The 16,572-nt window shown below is 39.0% G+C and overlaps 2 protein-coding genes across 4 annotated transcripts in view; one reads left to right on the top strand and one right to left on the bottom strand.

Moving 5' to 3' along the window:
- The window catches only part of LOC102225295 (receptor-type tyrosine-protein phosphatase zeta-like), a 58,332-nt gene extending 54,257 nt beyond the window's left edge, over window positions 1–4,075 (bottom strand). For 2 of the 3 annotated variants that reach the window (XM_005808033.2, XM_005808034.2), the window contains exon 1: window positions 3,673–4,051. In XM_005808033.2, coding sequence (XP_005808090.1) covers window positions 3,673–3,736 — 64 coding nt within the window. In that variant the 5' untranslated portion in view covers window positions 3,737–4,051. Of the gene's footprint in view, window positions 1–3,672 lie in introns of all 3 variants that reach the window. The other variant, XM_023350389.1, reaches the window with a different exon arrangement.
- A 6,035-nt stretch (window positions 4,076–10,110) lies between these two features.
- On the top strand, window positions 10,111–15,518 carry LOC102225740 (cytochrome c oxidase assembly factor 6 homolog). Its single transcript, XM_005808035.2, has 3 exons — window positions 10,111–10,311; window positions 10,529–10,682; window positions 14,772–15,518. Exons 2-3 carry the CDS (start codon window positions 10,539–10,541, stop codon window positions 14,868–14,870), a joined length of 243 nt encoding a protein of 80 aa, XP_005808092.1. The 5' UTR covers window positions 10,111–10,311; window positions 10,529–10,538; the 3' UTR covers window positions 14,871–15,518.
- The last annotated feature ends 1,054 nt before the right edge of the window (window positions 15,519–16,572 follow it).

The raw sequence follows: 16,572 nt of genomic DNA, 5'->3' as shown, positions 1-16,572 counted from the left end.
ATGGAAACACATTTGTCAAATAAGTTCTGACGTAGCAACTGGCTTCTGTGGCAGAGTGTAACTGAGCTACCCGCGGTGTGGCATGCTAAACTGTGGAAATTTGTACATCTTTTCATCAAAGAACAAGTAAGACAATAAAAGTTTTTTAAAACATTTCTAGATCTACCCAAAGCTGCTGCCGCAGTAAGCTATGCCAAAGTCTGTTCCCGAAATTCTAATTTTCTCCTCTAAAAAATATCTTGAAGACCATAAACTGTGGATTATTTGTTGACAATTTGCACTGACAAATATAAGTTCTGACATGGCAAACATTTACCTTTAGTCCATCTAACTATGAACTTTATATATGTTTTTGGTCCTTTTTGTTCTCTTTTTTTAAGAACTCAATCTATAAAAGCCTACATGTCCAAGTACAAATATTTTGGCAATGTTATAAAGTACAGAATTTTGAAAAGATTTTTTTTTTTAAATGCACAAGCACCAATAGGTAAAAGACACTGTCATGGCAACACCTTTCAGGAGCGAGCACTTTCCTGCATCAGCAAGCAGAAGCAGTTATCAATGGAACCCACTGATAACTGCTTCTGCTTGCTGACGTTTATTTCTAATCAACTAAAGTAATATGAGATTGAGACCTTGTATCTACAACTCACAAATCCAAAACCTAGTCAATCAATATTGCAGCATTTGGTCTTAAATGAACTCATTTGTACTTTGATAGGTTTTGGGCTATGGAAAGAAGCCCTAACTCTCCTGAAAGTCCTTTTTCTGCCTTTTGCCTTTTATTTAGAGGCTTCCACTTAGTATTCACACATATCTCAACTGGTGGGATTTAACACACGCAATTATAAGTAGAAAGCATCAAATGCAATCATGTTGTGCAGGCTAAGTGGGATAAATGGAAGGCTGGTGTCTGCTCTTAACATTAGAGGAAAGTACCGCATAGACAACAACCATGCTGAGCACAAGAAGATTAGCTTCAAATCTGAACGCAGTTGGATTCAAAGAACTCAAAACGCTGTTTTTTTTTGTGGGGGGGGATTGCGGGAGGGAGGGTTAATACTGAATGTTAAAAGTAAAATTTTGCAGAAAAACAGGAAAGCATGTCATGATCTTGCTCCCCTGCTGAACTGCAGACACCATCAGATTGACGGGCATCGTCTGCTAGAGCTACAGAGATCCGTGGAGTGTAGATGGAACCATGCTGAAGAGCATATGTCTCGGTGAGAGAGGCACATGCTGATTGGCGGAAACAAGGCCAGAGATGGCAGCCATAACATCACAGCAATTTATATGTATGTAGCAGAGTGTGAGAAGGTAGGGCGTGAAAATGTGTTCCTTTGGAGTCCAGGCTTACTGGAAGACAGGCGGCGTTTTCAGAAGTACTTATCGGGTTCACTTCGTTTCAATAGAGAGAGAGCAAATAACAAGACATAGAGGAAAAGGGTTAAAAGACAGTGAATTGAGGATGTGTGTGGCTGTAGTGATGCATCTTTTAACTCATTCCATCTCTCACCGTTGGTATATTTCTACCGTATATTACAGTTCTTTTGGGTTTTGTTTCTATTGGTTTCCTCTGAGTAAAACATGATCACAGAAGAATCATGTCAACGCAAGTTGAGGACATGGAAAAAGCCTAATCTGGGCTTCCGAGGCAGAACGTCATAGTCTTCATCTTCTGGCGCTCCTTAAAAGAAATGCCAAATTAAATCAAATAACCTTGTTAGGAGGGAGTGGTAAGTGTGTTAGCGTCCTCATGTTGATTTCTCCCAGTTCTAATCAAACTATCAAAGCTTTTGGGATGGTGAAAAAACTTGAGAGTGAGGCGTTTCCAAACTGATTTTAAAATCTGTGGGAAAAAATTATAGAAAGGTCATTATTGTTGAAGCAACAAACCAATCAGTGGTTAACCAGAATCACTCAGCTTTTCACTTGAAGAGTGACTGGACTATCAAATGTTAAAAACAGCGTAAAGTGAGTCTAGGTTTGCTATGATGCGTTGCATAAATTGGGATTATGAAAATAAATCCACTTGATGGAAAGATACCAATTGCAGAAAAAAAACCTCAGGTTTTTTTTTTAAATAAAAAGTCTTTCTCACAAAACTACAAAGGAATCACTTTTTTGCATCACATGAGTGACATGATCAACAACCGGATGCTACTACCGATGGAAAAGACAAAGACGGCAGGAAGTGGTAGGAGGACGAGGGCGGGGCATGATTTTTAATGACTTATCACATGTACAAACTTATTCACATGTGATTTTAATTGAGTTTCTTCTTTAGTGAAAACGCCACAATTGTGAAATTTAGTTTTTTTGACATTGGCGATAATGCCTTGCAAATATATTGCAATTAAAAACCACAAGCGTTGGATTGTTCATTGACAATTTGCAGTGTCAATATTTTCCGGTGATATGTAAAAAAGTTAGCACTGATTGGTCACTGAGCATCTTGTTTGGTCTAACCACCGGAAGACGCTTTAGGGATGCTATTTGGGTAATTCAAACACAACTTCTTAATATTTTCGAATATTTTCAGATGTTTTCTTATGCTTTCCGGCGTCTCATGATAATCCTTAATAACTATACGATAACCCTTAATCTTTTCTAATAATTTCAGTTCAATTCTGCCGGTTTTCAGAGCAGACTTGCTGTCCAAACCAAAATCTTTTGCATTTTGGAAAAAGAAAAAAAAAAAATCACAATGATTATTGATTATTTCAGCAGATTGTTGTAGCAATACTGACGGATTGTGACTTCAAGCCACGTTCATTACAAATGAATCACCATCATCATCAAAATTATTACCGCCAGGCATATTATTGCCATCTTCAGAAGCTTTAACCGAAACAGCAGCGGTGTAAAATATGTAAATGTCAGCAGTCACAACAATATCCACTATTATATGAACAAATCTGCTGCAGATGAGTACATTGTCCATATTTCAAAAATGTCCTGTCCTAGACCCTCCACTCAAAAGTTCTCACAGGCATTTAACCTGAGGTAATTTGTCCATTTTCTATCTGAGTAGAAATTAGACTACTAGAAATTAACACCCACCTTGTCACCTGTTACCAAATCCAGTGTTCTCTTCAGACTTAACCAGTAATAGTTCATACAGACAAAAAGTATCCAGGTGGAACAAAAAGAGCAATTTGTTAGAAAGATGCACATTTGTTCTTATTTATTTTTAGATTTCTTTTTTTTTTTTTCCTTTTTCTTTTCCATACATAATATTTGAGGCAACTAAGATTGCAGTGAGCATCTCAAGTCCTGCACATGGTCCCTGTGCAGAACATCGCGTTTTTGTTTTGGTCATTCACAGTGTTTGTTCAAAAATCCTGACCCCAGAGACTTTCATTTGCATGACGGACTGCAGAGGAAAATATTCTTTCAGCAGGGAATTAAAAAGAAAAAAATTATATATATGTATATCCCTGCATAAAAACAGCCCCGTTGCTCATTCTAATGAGGCTGAACTAAAATCCACAAAGCAACTCTTTACCAACGATTGCATAATCTCAAAAGTGCGTTGGGTGTCCGTGGGAATTCATTAGACGCGCGCATCTCAAAATGAAGCGCGTTCATATCGTCACATGTCAGTCAGAAGACATTTAAACCCTTCTTTCTATCCCCTCTTTTCTCTACCGCAACAGTTCGTTCTCTTACCTATGTGGCTGATTAGAAGCAGCTGGCAGATGCCAACATCGGTTCTCGGAGCCGTTGAGTACATGGTGTCGACGAGCTCAACGTAAAAAGCCGGGAGGAAAAGAAAAAAAATGTTTTCCGTTTGTTTAAAAAATAAAAATAAAAAAATAAAAAATTATCGGATGCGCTAAGAGGTCATCGTTGAGCCCGTCCTCTTCTGTGTGGGACGGACTCGATACAGACTGGCTCAGCTCGGCTTGGTTCTGCTGGGTTGGTTTAAGGAGAGCGGGCTCGCGCGCCGCCTGGTTGGTTGGTTCGTTGGACGGTTGCGGACTCGCGCGCTCTTCACGTATATCGCATTAAGGAGACGGACAGTGCGCGCGCCGCCCACTGCCTTGAACGGAAATCAGTGAATCGCTCCTATCATGTGCGTCTGATCTTCCTGGAGGGACCCATTTATCTGCAGCGGCTGGGACTCGCTGGCTGCCTGTCGCTCACACAGCCTGTCATAAATACAGTTGATATTATATCATACAGGTTGATCGTTGCACTTCTTGTTTTTTTTAGCATTTTAACCCATGGCAATATGTTAACATTTCTGGAGTATTACAGTATTTGCGAGGACATAAAAAGAACCCTAACAATGACGTATGTAGGTTAAAAACGAGTAAAGCGGCAGCATTTAAAATCTCAAAATTGCATTTCTCACCATTTATAATGAAAGGCTGTGACCTAAAAAATTTGAACTCTTTATATATATATATATACATACATATATACAGTATATGAATTAAGCTTTCAGAAAATGTTACTTAATAAATGCTTAATTTTTTTCCGACAATAAGATAAATATTAATCATCTGGTTGACTACCAATAATCCTTTATACTGCCAATAAAAAGTATATTCTGCACTATAGAAATATGTATAGATTAGCTGTAACCGCAGTGATAAAAGGACAATGTTGAATAAAGCCAAACGGTACTCTAGTTGAGCATTAAGAAACGAACAAACTTGGAATAAAATTCTGAAATACAAATTGAACTTTCAGAATGTTTTCTGAAATGTGCATCATTTTGGTGATGTTATGTTTGTTTAGTTGTTGACTGTATGGTGTTTTCCTTATAACGTTGTAAGTTAGTGTTTTTATGACATAAAGGACTTTGAACTGCTGTACTGCTAAAATGTGCTATACAAATAAACTTGACTTGATTGATAGAAATTTCAGTTCCCCTTTATTTTAACTACATTAACATAAAACGTGACACAAAAAGGTGTGCACCCCTTTTCTTTTAGCATTTTCGTCATGCGTTTTTGCTCCAAAAGGATGGGGCTCATGTTTCAATCAATTAATCAGTCAAGTTTATTTGTATAGCACATTTCAGCAACAAGGCAGTTCAAAGTCCTTTACATCATAAAAACACAAAAATCAAAAATAAAAATGGAAGAAAACACATATACGCATCATCAAAATCCTCAATTCACATCAGATCCGTTGGACAATGTTCCACCTCAAAAAGCCTTGATTTAAAGGATCAGAAGCGCCTGCTAATAGTCTACTAGTGGAGGAAGAACTGGTTAAAGCCAGGCCTGTGGAGAAGGAGCTTTTGAGAACTAAGATTGGCTGAAGTTTCCTTCCAGGACAGCCGTGAATTGGGCTCCATCCGTCTTCACATCAACTCCAACAAGTTTTCACCACCATGTGGAGGTGAAAGGTTCACGGTTACAAGTAGTGTCAGTCTTCAGTGCGCCTAATGTTCTGCATGAAGGTCAAAAGGTTTCATTTCATGTCTCCCCTGACCAGAGCACGTTCTTCCACAAGTCTGCTGCTTCTGCTGCCTGGCTTGTGGGAAATCGAGAAACGTAAAAGTAAGAAACCTTCTTGATCCATCTTTTATTTAGAAAGCGCAGCATTGTAATTTTCCACAGAACCAAACAAAGATGGCATCAGTGCTCCCGGGTGTTACTTCAGGCAAGTAGAAGAGCCATGGAGGAATGGTAATGCGACTTCAAAGATACCTTCAAACTGTGAACCGTCTGAAAAACTGAAACAGTACCACATAATGATGCAGGAATGTGAGCCAAGAGGACCTGAATCAATGTGGGCTTTTTGTGATGAGAGTGAGATTTGGCAGCGGCTGGACTTCAGGATTCCCATGGAGTACACAGTTGTGGGTTGCTGGGTGTTTGAATGTGCATGTGTGTGTCTTGTGAGAGAGAGAGAGGGAGCGCGTTTCCACAAGCAATCAACAGGTTTCACTGGTGCAACAGGGCCACGGCTGATGGGAGCTTGGAAGTGTGTGCGTGTGTGTGTGCGTGGGCGGGGGTGGGCGTGTGGGGGTGTGTGTGTGGGGCAAGCCTCGGCCGCACAATGACACAAGGCTCCCATTACTCTGTGTGCATCAATTAGCATACATTAAAAGAGATAATCCCCTTGAATTCACGCAGGAGCCTCGTCTCATTTGTTGGACCAACATTGTTTTTCAGACGCTTGTCTGACAATATCCTCTCTGGTTCTCTGCTTCCGGGTGTAAGGCGGCGGCCCCTGAATGCACGCTTGTGGCTCATGAAAGGGATTGTGGCTCGTACAGTAACATGTTGATGGCAGCGATGGAGTGTGTACGGACGTGAACCGATGAGAAAACTCTTTGAAAGTCTGCAACGCCTTGCTTGTCTAACATTTCGTAATGTTAGACAAGAAAACCTTGTTAACATGACAAGGTTAGACAAGGTTTATGGAATCTTATGTGATATGCCAATTAAAGTGGTTTATAATCCCAAAGAATGGCATGCATTGTCTGTTTCTCATTGCTGATATCTCAACTTCCCTTCCCTGCAATCGGTGACTTGCTCCCTCCTTCTTGATGTGCTTGGTTTTTGATCACCAGTGGCAAGCCTTTTCAACAATTTGGGCAAAACATAAAAGGCTTTTTGTTAAATGAAAGACCTGTTGAAAGCTTATGACGGTTAGAGTGGACGCTGAGTTGGGATGAAGGAACATATCATGTTGCTGTCTCCGAGTTGCCTTTACCTCCCGTTGCGGCGGAAATCTGATTGTCTTTTTTTCTGAGCTCTCAGGCTGCCATAGATTATGGATGCTGTGTTGCCACTGTCTGTTTTCTCTCTGATTGTGCAATCAAACCACAACTGGAACATGGTCAATAACTCGATGGTTCTCATTTGAGCTACCTACAGTGAGCTTTCGAACAAGTCGGGTCTGGATTGTCAGTATTTAGTGTCTTAAGATATCTCTTACTTTTCAAGGTGGTCAAGAATATAGAAATAGTGCAAAATTCTCTTTGCATCTGTGTGATCCTCTGCATATTTGTATATGTTGAAACCCTGGTGAAAGGACAATACAGTGGTATTGACCTCCAACGGTGCCAATCGGAGGTCAGTATCCTGGACACCACTGGGCTGACAAGCACTGGTCGATGTGTGTGTGTGTTTATTGGTTAGAGTGGTGCTGTTGGCAGGTCAATGGCTGCTGTGGAGCAACACCTCTCATTAGTCCAGAACATATGTGGCATTCAGATCAATACTGCAGCTAATTATTGTATACAGTGTGTACGCTTGAACGGTGGCAAACGTAACGTGGGCCAATTTTTCAGAATTTTAAATGGGCAGTATTATGTAAAATAGATTTTTTTTTTCAGCTTTAAATCATGTTATAATGTTATTCCCTCATCAAAAACATACCAGGAGTGTTGCTTTAACTCTTTCATCCTTCAATCTCCATGGCAACCATTCAGCTCTGGTGGACCTAGCTCCACCTTTGAGACACAGCTCCTACCGTGGATCTGCAGTTTCCAGTCTTCTGAGCTTCTGCCTTACAAAGCAGTGATTCCCCACTCAGCTCCTTCAGACTAGCCATCGGCAATTAGCAAACACCTGGTGGCATCTATTGAGCTCATTGTGGAAGTGCAACTCTGGTAAAAACGTTAAAGGGTTACTAGAGGAGCCATAATGTGATGACTTCCTGAAGGTGGAGTGTCAGAAAGAGCAAGAGTTCTTAAAGAGACATAGGCCCAATTTCAAGATGCTAAATCACAAAGTGAAACTTCTAGTAAGTCAAATTTGATACATACAGTATTTTTATAACAACCAAAGGCAACATAGTTACTTGATTGTGCTATAAAATGGCACTATGTATCTGGAAAACACATAATACTGCCCCTTTAACGTAGACAGAACTGAGGTTTGTGTAAGACATTGCTGAAAAGTTTGCATTTCTAGCCATATTAGGACTTTACATGGACTTCCGTTCATTTTATTAATTCCACTTGTACCTGACAAAAACACTTTTCTTAATCCCAACCATCCAAATTGGGGTCTGTCATATTAGGAACAGACTCATGATTAGGCCCCCAGAGCCTATCGGTTTTCAGTAGCTTAGTAAAAATGCCAGAAAAGGTCCAAAAGAGGCAACATAGATGAGTCCACATGCACACACGCATAAATTCACATCCCTAAGTGTGTGTTGGATCTGTAGTTTCAGTGGTGGGTCTCCTTTGACTTCTCAAGATTATACTAATTACAAATCCAAAAGCTTTGGGCGAGGGAGCTGGTCCCTAAATGTCAGGCTCAGTCATAGGGGCCCCTTTGAGGAATAGAAGCTGGAGCACAAACACCCTGACCTCACCAGGCAGCCACTAATGGCATGGCCCCCATCTTTCTTCCTGAGAACATTAGGTGGTTTTGTGTTTCAGAGATTATTCATCCTCTGGGTTTGTCTCGTTGGAGTCTTTAACCCCTGGTAAAGATGGGACTGCTAAGCAGACCCCACCTTAAGCACAGCTAAGTCATCTGAGTTGGGGATTTGTCCTACAGATGTCCCACACCTCAGTCTCAAAGGATCTGCTCAAAGAACAGGAAATTAAGGGTCTGCTTGTAACATCTTGACCTGTAGCTAACTCACACTTTCCTCAGGCATGGCTCCTACATTTTCATGAATACATCATGTGCTTATGCTCCATTACTACATCAACAGATTATGAATATGAGATTATATGGCATTTGCGTTGTTGGAGGAAATGCATGGAAGGTGACGGCATTTGGATGAAAATGTTTAATGGTGGATCAACCATGACGTCTGTGTTAATCACTTCTCTTCAGCCAACAGTCTGTGTCTATGTAAAATGTCAAATGAAAGACTTAAAACAGCTAGCATTGTTGTGCAAGAATATTGTGCGACAGAGCAGAGAGTGATACAGGACTTGTGCAAGGACAGTTGGACAGTGGTGAGGTGTGCAGTGGGAGCAACGCAACATCCCAAAGGAGGAGTAGGAGTACGTCACGGATGATCATTGACCTCTTTCTTCTTCTTTGCAACTTGGATTTCAGTTAAAAAGATTTCACTTGAAGGGAAGATAAAGAAGTAGTTTGGGCTTCAAAATATTAGGTCTTAAATTTCTGCATATGTGTACAACTAATCTGTAGGGAGGTCAGCAGACGGGGCGAGGCATAAATAGAAAATGAGGTCTGCTCCTGAAGAAACCAGAGGAACTCTGTCAAATCTTTCAAACACACACAGACCCACCCCTACATGAGGCAAAACACACTCTTCTGAGAAGTGGGTGAGCGCCTCATCCCTGCATTTGTGTGTGTGCGCGCGCGTGTGTGGGTTTTTTATTCCCTTCTGACAGTGGAAGCCCACAGACAGAGATGGATTGCTGCTAGGCTCCATGGCAACCAGTGGGGCTATTCTCAATCACTGCAGATGAAGGAGGGACCAAAGGAGTTAATCAGCAACGCACATTTTCACTCTGCCTTCACGCACTGTCTTATTATGCAGACATGTGTGGTTATTAAAACTTTGCTCTGCCTTCACATTGTTATTGCGTGAAAATGTGTTCCTCTTCTAGCTTGATTCCTGTTGGTTAACTTTAACTCTCTTTCACATCTGGAGAAGACACGTGGAAATGGTTTTTACTTCACAAAGAGTCTCTCTGTTTCAAATCAAACCTTATAAAGTCTGTTTCTTAACTGTAAATGTTGATTTTAAACATTCTTGTTTTCCAGCAAATCAAGAAAACGTGTGCCTCAACAACCTGAGAGTCTAAATATTCACCGGTTCATCTCTCATTGTTACTTTTTTAAATATTAATTTGACTGTGGTTCCACTTCGCTCTCAATGAAGACAATTTAAATGTAAATATATCCAAAAAAGGGCGAGAAAACCCATACATATTATATAATGCTTTTACAAAAGTGAGAAACAAGGTTGAATTAGCTGAAATGATTGCACAAAGACAACATTTTGGTGAGTATTACGGTAATAAAGTAGTCCATGAAATAGAACTATCCTGAAATTAAGTGTTTTCATTAAAAAAATAGTTAAATTAAATCCATTTTTTTTCCAAAGACAATTTAACAATTTTCATTTTCCATGTTCAAGTTTGTTGTACAACAGCGACATCACCTGGCCCAACCACGTAATTGCATGTACACGTCATTACCGCGCGACGAGGAAGTGCTGTTGTTGTCGCGCTTGTCCTTCACGTCCTCCATCCCCTTCATGTCGTTACAAAAGTGTACCTACCGTACGTTGTTTTTGAAGCTAAGCTGTGGTGATTGTCTTTTTTAATGGAGTGACGAGGGGAAGAGAAGAAGTGGGTCGGAACCGCTGAGTCGTCTTTTTATTTGTTTGGCTTTTTATTCGGTAAGTAACGGCGAAGTTAAATTGACAGCTGACAGTTTACTCTGTTATTACTTACTAATTAGTCAGCGGTGTAAGGAAAAAAAAATTTTCAAAGTATATTTCATCAGAACGTAGTTTAAAAATACATTCGAATTATGAAAGGAAGCTGTTTTTCAACAATTTACCCACCAACCAGCAGCTCTTTCTGCAGCATAGATTCTCCTAATCTCTCCTGCAGGTGATCAGGAATGGCGGCTCCAAACTCAGCGCAGAGGAAGGCCTGCTGGGACGCCAGGGATCAACTCTGGCAATGTTTGGACGACAACAACGACAAGACTCAATCCTGCCAGCAGGTCCAGGGAGACTTCGAGGCCAAATGTCCAGCTCAGTGGGTAAAGTACCTCCTCGTTTTTAATCACCTGCTGTGCTCGTTGAAGCAGAGATGCTCGAAAACTCAGGAAATGTAACATTTCTTTAAAAATAAAACTAATCTGCACATCTGTTTCTCATTTTAAGTTGTTAAGAGATGAATTGGGGCCTGCCATGCAAAGCAATGGCAGGAACCTATTGCTATTCTCCCAAGAAAAGTTTCTTTATTATTATTATTCTTTATTTTTCATCCGTAACCGTTAATGCGGCTCATACCGCTGCGTGCACACCTACAAAAGAGGTATCAAAACGTGCAGAAAATTCACGCCATTCCAGCTATTACTTTTGGTGGGATTTGGGCTTAACGTGGCGACATAATTCGCAAAAAACTACGAAAAAAACCCCATTATAACTCAATGGGAAAAATCCTAGAAATACCCTATTTTTGAGGATTTGCTGTGTCGTCACAAATTCACCTAGAAATGCCATTCAAATTTCATTTTGTAGATACGTCTGTGATCTCTTCGAAAGTGAAGACGGCTCGTCGATACCAGTTATGGTTTGTCCACAATTTGCCTCTAAGCGACCCAAAGTTTCTCATTTTTGCTCATATTAGAGTGACAGCCGACCTCGGTTCATATCTGGGCACAACATTTCTTTCTCTCATCACTGTAAATGCTCTGAGTGAGGTACAGATATGAATCTCGGGACTATCGCAGAAGACACATTGAACTGTCATACGCTTAAAACGCTTTTCGAATATGTATTACGGTTCCCGAACAAGAAGGATTTGTTTCCAATGCTTTTTTTCAGTAAAGTGTGTTTGCTCAAACACACTTGTGTGTTTGAGAGCTCACAGCTCAGAGCTCACACCTGCTGAGACCATTATTTGCCATAGCAACGGAACTCAAGAGGCTATTGGCTGCTGGTTAGGACTACGAATACGCATCGTTGTAGTTCTATCTATCCTCAGTTGAAACAGATCAGGACTGAGAACTGGCCTTTACAACTACTTGCTGCTTTGGGCTGTATATAACTGATTTAACTCAGTAACTGTTACACATGGGATTAGTTTTACACTTTAAAATTAAGCATATTGAAAATTTCACAATAAAAGCCCTGAATATTTTTACATGACGTAATTGCTCTTTTTTGGCTTTATTTGACTTTTTCATCCAAAGCACTGTTACACATGGTATTAGTTTGGCCCTTTAAAATGAAGCTCAACAAAAATTTCAAAATAAAAGCCTTGAATATTTTTACATCAGCTACTTGTGTTTTGAGCATTATATAACTATTTTAACCGAAGGACTATTACGCATGGGATTAGTTTGGCCCTTTGAAATGAAGCATCCTGCAAATTTCAAAATAAAAGCCTTGAATATTTTTACATGACGTAATTGCTCTTTTTGGCTTTATTTGACTTTTTCATCCAAAGCACTGTTACACATGGTATTAGTTTGGCCCTTTGAAATGAATATTAACAAAAATTTCAAAATTAAAGCCTTGAATATTTTTACATCATGTAATTGCTCTTTTTGGCTTTATTTGACTTTTTCATCCAAAGCACTGTTACACGTGGTATTAGTTTGGCCCTTTGAAATGAAGCTTAACAAAAGTTTCAAAATAAAAGCCTTGAATATTTTTACATGACGTAATTGCTCTTTTTGGCTTTATTTGACTTTTTCATCCAAAGCACTCTTACACGTGGTATTAGTTCAGAACTTTAAAATGAAGCATACTGAAAATTTCAAAATAAAAGCCTTGAATATTTTACATGAAGTAATTGCTCTTTTTGGCCGTATATGACTTTTTCATCCAAAGCAATGTTACACATGGGATTACTTTGGAACTTTAAAATGGAGAATAATAATTTCAAAATAAAAGCCTTGAATATTTTCACATCAGGTAATTGCTTTTTTTGGCCGTATATGACTTTTTCATCCAAAGCAATGTTACACATGGGATTAGTTTGGAACTTTAAAATGGAGAATAATAATTTCAAAATAAAAGCCTTGAATATTTTTACATCAGGTAATTGCTGTTTTTGGCTTTATTTGACGTTTTCATCCAAATCACTGTTACACATGGGATTACTTTGGAACTTTAAAATGGAGAATAATAATAATTTCAAAATAAAAGCCTTGAATATTTTTACATCAGGTAATTGCTTTTTTTGGCCGTATATGACTTTTTCATCCAAAGCAATGTTACACATGGGATTAGTTTGGAACTTTAAAATGGAGAATAATAATTTCAAAATAAAAGCCTTGAATATTTTTACATCAGGTAATTGCTGTTTTTGGCTTTATTTGACGTTTTCATCCAAAGCACTGTTACACATGGGATTAGTTTGGAACTTTAAAATGGAGAATAATAATTTCAAAATAAAAGCCTTGAATATTTTTACATCAGGTAATTGCTGTTTTTGGCTTTATTTGACGTTTTCATCCAAAGCACTGTTACACATGGGATTACTTTGGAACTTTAAAATGGAGAATAATAATAATTTCAAAATAAAAGCCTTGAATATTTTTACATCAGGTAATTGCTGTTTTTGGCTTTATTTGACGTTTTCATCCAAAGCACTGTTACACATGGGATTACTTTGGAACTTTAAAATGGAGAATAATAATAATTTCAAAATAAAAGCCTTGAATATTTTTACATCAGGTAATTGCTCTTTTTGGCTTTATTTGACTTTTTCATCCAAAGCACTGTTACACGTGGTATTAGTTTGGCCCTTTGAAATGAAGCATACTGAAAATTTCAAAATAAAAGCCTTGAATAATTTTACATGACGTAATTGCTCTTTTTGGCTTTATTTGACTTTTTCATCCAAAGCACTGTTACACGTGGTATTAGTTTGGCCCTTTGAAATGAAGCATACTCAAAATTTCAAAATAAAAGCCTTGAATATTTTTACATCAGCTACTTGTGTTTTGAGCATTATATAACTATTTTAACCCAAGGACTATTACGCATGGGATTAGTTTGGCCCTTTGAAATGAAGTTTAACAAAACTTCCAAAATAAAAGCCTCGACAACATTTTAAATCGTACCGAACGATGCACGTCCGCCTCGCTTAACGTTCTTGCGGTTCTCCGCGTGCCACTGCTTACGTCGCGGCGTTCTTTGGCGTCGACGCCGATTTGTGGCGCGACGACGCCGGGCCCGAACCCCACGGCCGCGCCTTGGCAGGCCCCGGCTAAATTTCTTCCGAAATTTTCTAGTTAGTAGTTGTCAGATAAAGTCCACTTCTAGATTACTTCTTTTTTTTTTGGTCGCACCTGATTGTTTCAGATCATTAGCTCTTTCCAACACTTTCTCTAAATTCTGATCTTAAATCGCTGACTAATGTTTTGCGAAATTTAAACTCCAATATATTAAAACTTTGGTATAGGCTGCTGCTGTAACTGGCCCCGCCCCTTTAAGACAGCTGGGTCTCTCATTGGATGTAAGATTAGGTTCTTTTTTAAAATATCCTGGCTTTAAATTTGGGATCTGTCTGTTGGAAGCCGCCATGTTTTATGTAGCATTATGCTAAATCAAGAATAAGCTGACTTGGCAGCAGAAACTGTAAAACAAAGTATTAGGACTAGGCTAGGAAATAAACAATTACAAGAATAAAGTCATGTTACGAGAAGATAGTCAGTCTTATGAGAATAAAGTTGTACTATGGGACTTTAATCTCATTATTTCGACTTTATTCGTGTACTATGACTTTGTTGTACAATTTTCTTGTAATTAAAAAAAAAAAGTTCTTAGCCTGGCCCTAATACTCATGGAGCTTAACCATATTTAAAGTTATTAAAAACTGCCCATTTCAAACCAAACTTCATTAAGGTATGTTGGTGTGAATCATTTATCTTTGAATGGACAGATGGATCAGAAATCTGTGAGATCCAAGTTGATCACAATTTGGATCGTTTTCTGTCCAAAAGACTCAAATTACACTTTGACAAAAGTTCGGACACCGGATATGCCGAAGGTCAAACGCACAGAATTGACTTCCTGTTTACTTAAGTCATCAAGGTGTAAAGCGATGCAGAATTAGGGCTTGTGTTTCGTCTCTTTAATTCACCCCTCTCCCCCCCATCTCTTCCCGGCAGGTGAAATATTTCACCAAGAGGAGAGACTTCCTGAAGTACAAAGAGAAGATGCAGACAGAAGGCTTCACACCTGCTGGAGGCCCACAAGTAAACTCCTAACTCCTACCAAACAGGAACTCTGGAGACTGACTTTTAATCACATGAACTCCTGAGTGGAGTTTTCATCGTGAATACAAAAACACCTCACCTTTACCGTTATTTATGTGACAAGGTTTGAATCCTAAGAATTGCGCAACCTGGCAAGTTATTGGACATTGTTCCTTAGAATTACTTAAATAATGTATTTTTCTTTTTTCTGCAAATTGGTCTTAATGGAAAATCAAGACCAGTGGAATCCACCCAGAAGTGGCTGTGCAGTTTGTATAACCGGATCAGCTGTTTCTGTCGCAGAGCATTCAGGATTCTGGATTATGGCCACTCTGAAAAAACATCAACATTCACTACAGTTTTGGAATAAACCAAACCAACAGGGTGATTTTGATGGCTTTTATTGTCGCACATGTATATTGTTTTCTAACTCTAGCGTAATATGAATACCCTTTCAGGATAAAACAGCTGATTTGAGAATGTTACAGGTAATTAGAAACGGGCAAAAAGAAACCAAACAAAAAACACATTGTGTTTATATTACAAATTAGTGTGTATTTACAAAGGAGTGTGGCCTCCAGATCAAAGGTCTTCAATGAAACCATTGCTAGAAACAGGGTTCCTACATTCTGGAGTTTGATAAAAGTTCTTGGTGTCAAATGTATCCGTCAGTCTGTCCACCCGTTTGTATGGCCGCCCCTCTGTCCGGTCAGTCCTACTGTCCATTCGTCCTACTTTTCATACACCGATCAATCCACTCATCACTACGTCCAGCCATTCATCTGTCCATCTGACCAGTCGTCCCGTAATCCAACAATTCCTCTTTCGGTCACTCATCTCCCAATCTGGCCATTTATCCATCAATCATCCCTCCGCTCATGTTCCAGTCATTACCTTTTTACATTTAGAAGTTTCCATAGCTTGATCTTTGGAAGTACCACATTTTGAAATGAACCTGATCAAGAATTACTTTGGAGATGAAATTTTGACCCCGTAAATGTGTAGGAACCCTGTAGAAATCTACAAACCACAAAGAAAACTGTAGACTTCTAACAGGGGTCTAAGGCCTCTGTCAGTACAAAACAGTCACAAATTACATCTCAATTTTGTATTTTCTGTGAAAATATAAAACATATCTTTTGCATTTCTGCTCAGTACAATGGAGGTTTTTGTGTAAACCTTTTCGACTTTGCCACCATAAGAGTTATTGTGATTTGATGAGTGGATTGAACTATTGCACAATACAGTCCCGTACTCAGTTTTCAGTCAACCAGAGCTTGAATGGACTCTGCTGCCTCACATAAATTCTTCTCTTGCCCATAATCCAGTCATGTACTTCCTACACCTCGAAAAAAACTGAGCTAATCCAACAACCGAATACTTCTCCCTGCGACCTTAAGGACATTGAGATATGACAACGAGACAAAAATATATATATAAAAAAGCAAAGTTTCAAGATTATTTTTAGTAAAGAATAAAGGGTCACTACTGGAAATACATTCTTGTCGTAAGCAGAGTAAACAATGTGCAAGATTTAAGAAAGTAAGCCGTGAACAGAGGTTTTCCAACATCACAGCAAGGCACCAATGAGCTTATAAGGTTTGAATCCAGGTTTAAAACAGGCAGCCAACATTTTAGCATTACAGGCTTGATACAGAAAAGGCATTTCAAGACGTTTTGAATAAAACAGGCGGCAAAAACAAATTTGGTATTT

This window comes from Xiphophorus maculatus, chromosome 17, assembly GCF_002775205.1.
Source record: "Xiphophorus maculatus strain JP 163 A chromosome 17, X_maculatus-5.0-male, whole genome shotgun sequence".
Lineage (NCBI taxonomy): Eukaryota > Metazoa > Chordata > Actinopteri > Cyprinodontiformes > Poeciliidae > Xiphophorus > Xiphophorus maculatus.
The sequence above is the reverse complement of the archived record's forward strand: the minus strand, read 5'-3'. Positions and strand labels throughout refer to the sequence as shown.

Coding starts and splice junctions, on each gene's coding strand:
- LOC102225740 (XM_005808035.2), top strand. CDS start 10,539: ATGGCGGCTCCAAACTCAGCGCAGAGGAAGGCCTGCTGGGACGCCAGG. Junction 10,683..14,771: donor CCAAATGTCCAGCTCAGTGG/GTAAAGTACCTC, acceptor TCTTCCCGGCAG/GTGAAATATTTCACCAAGAG.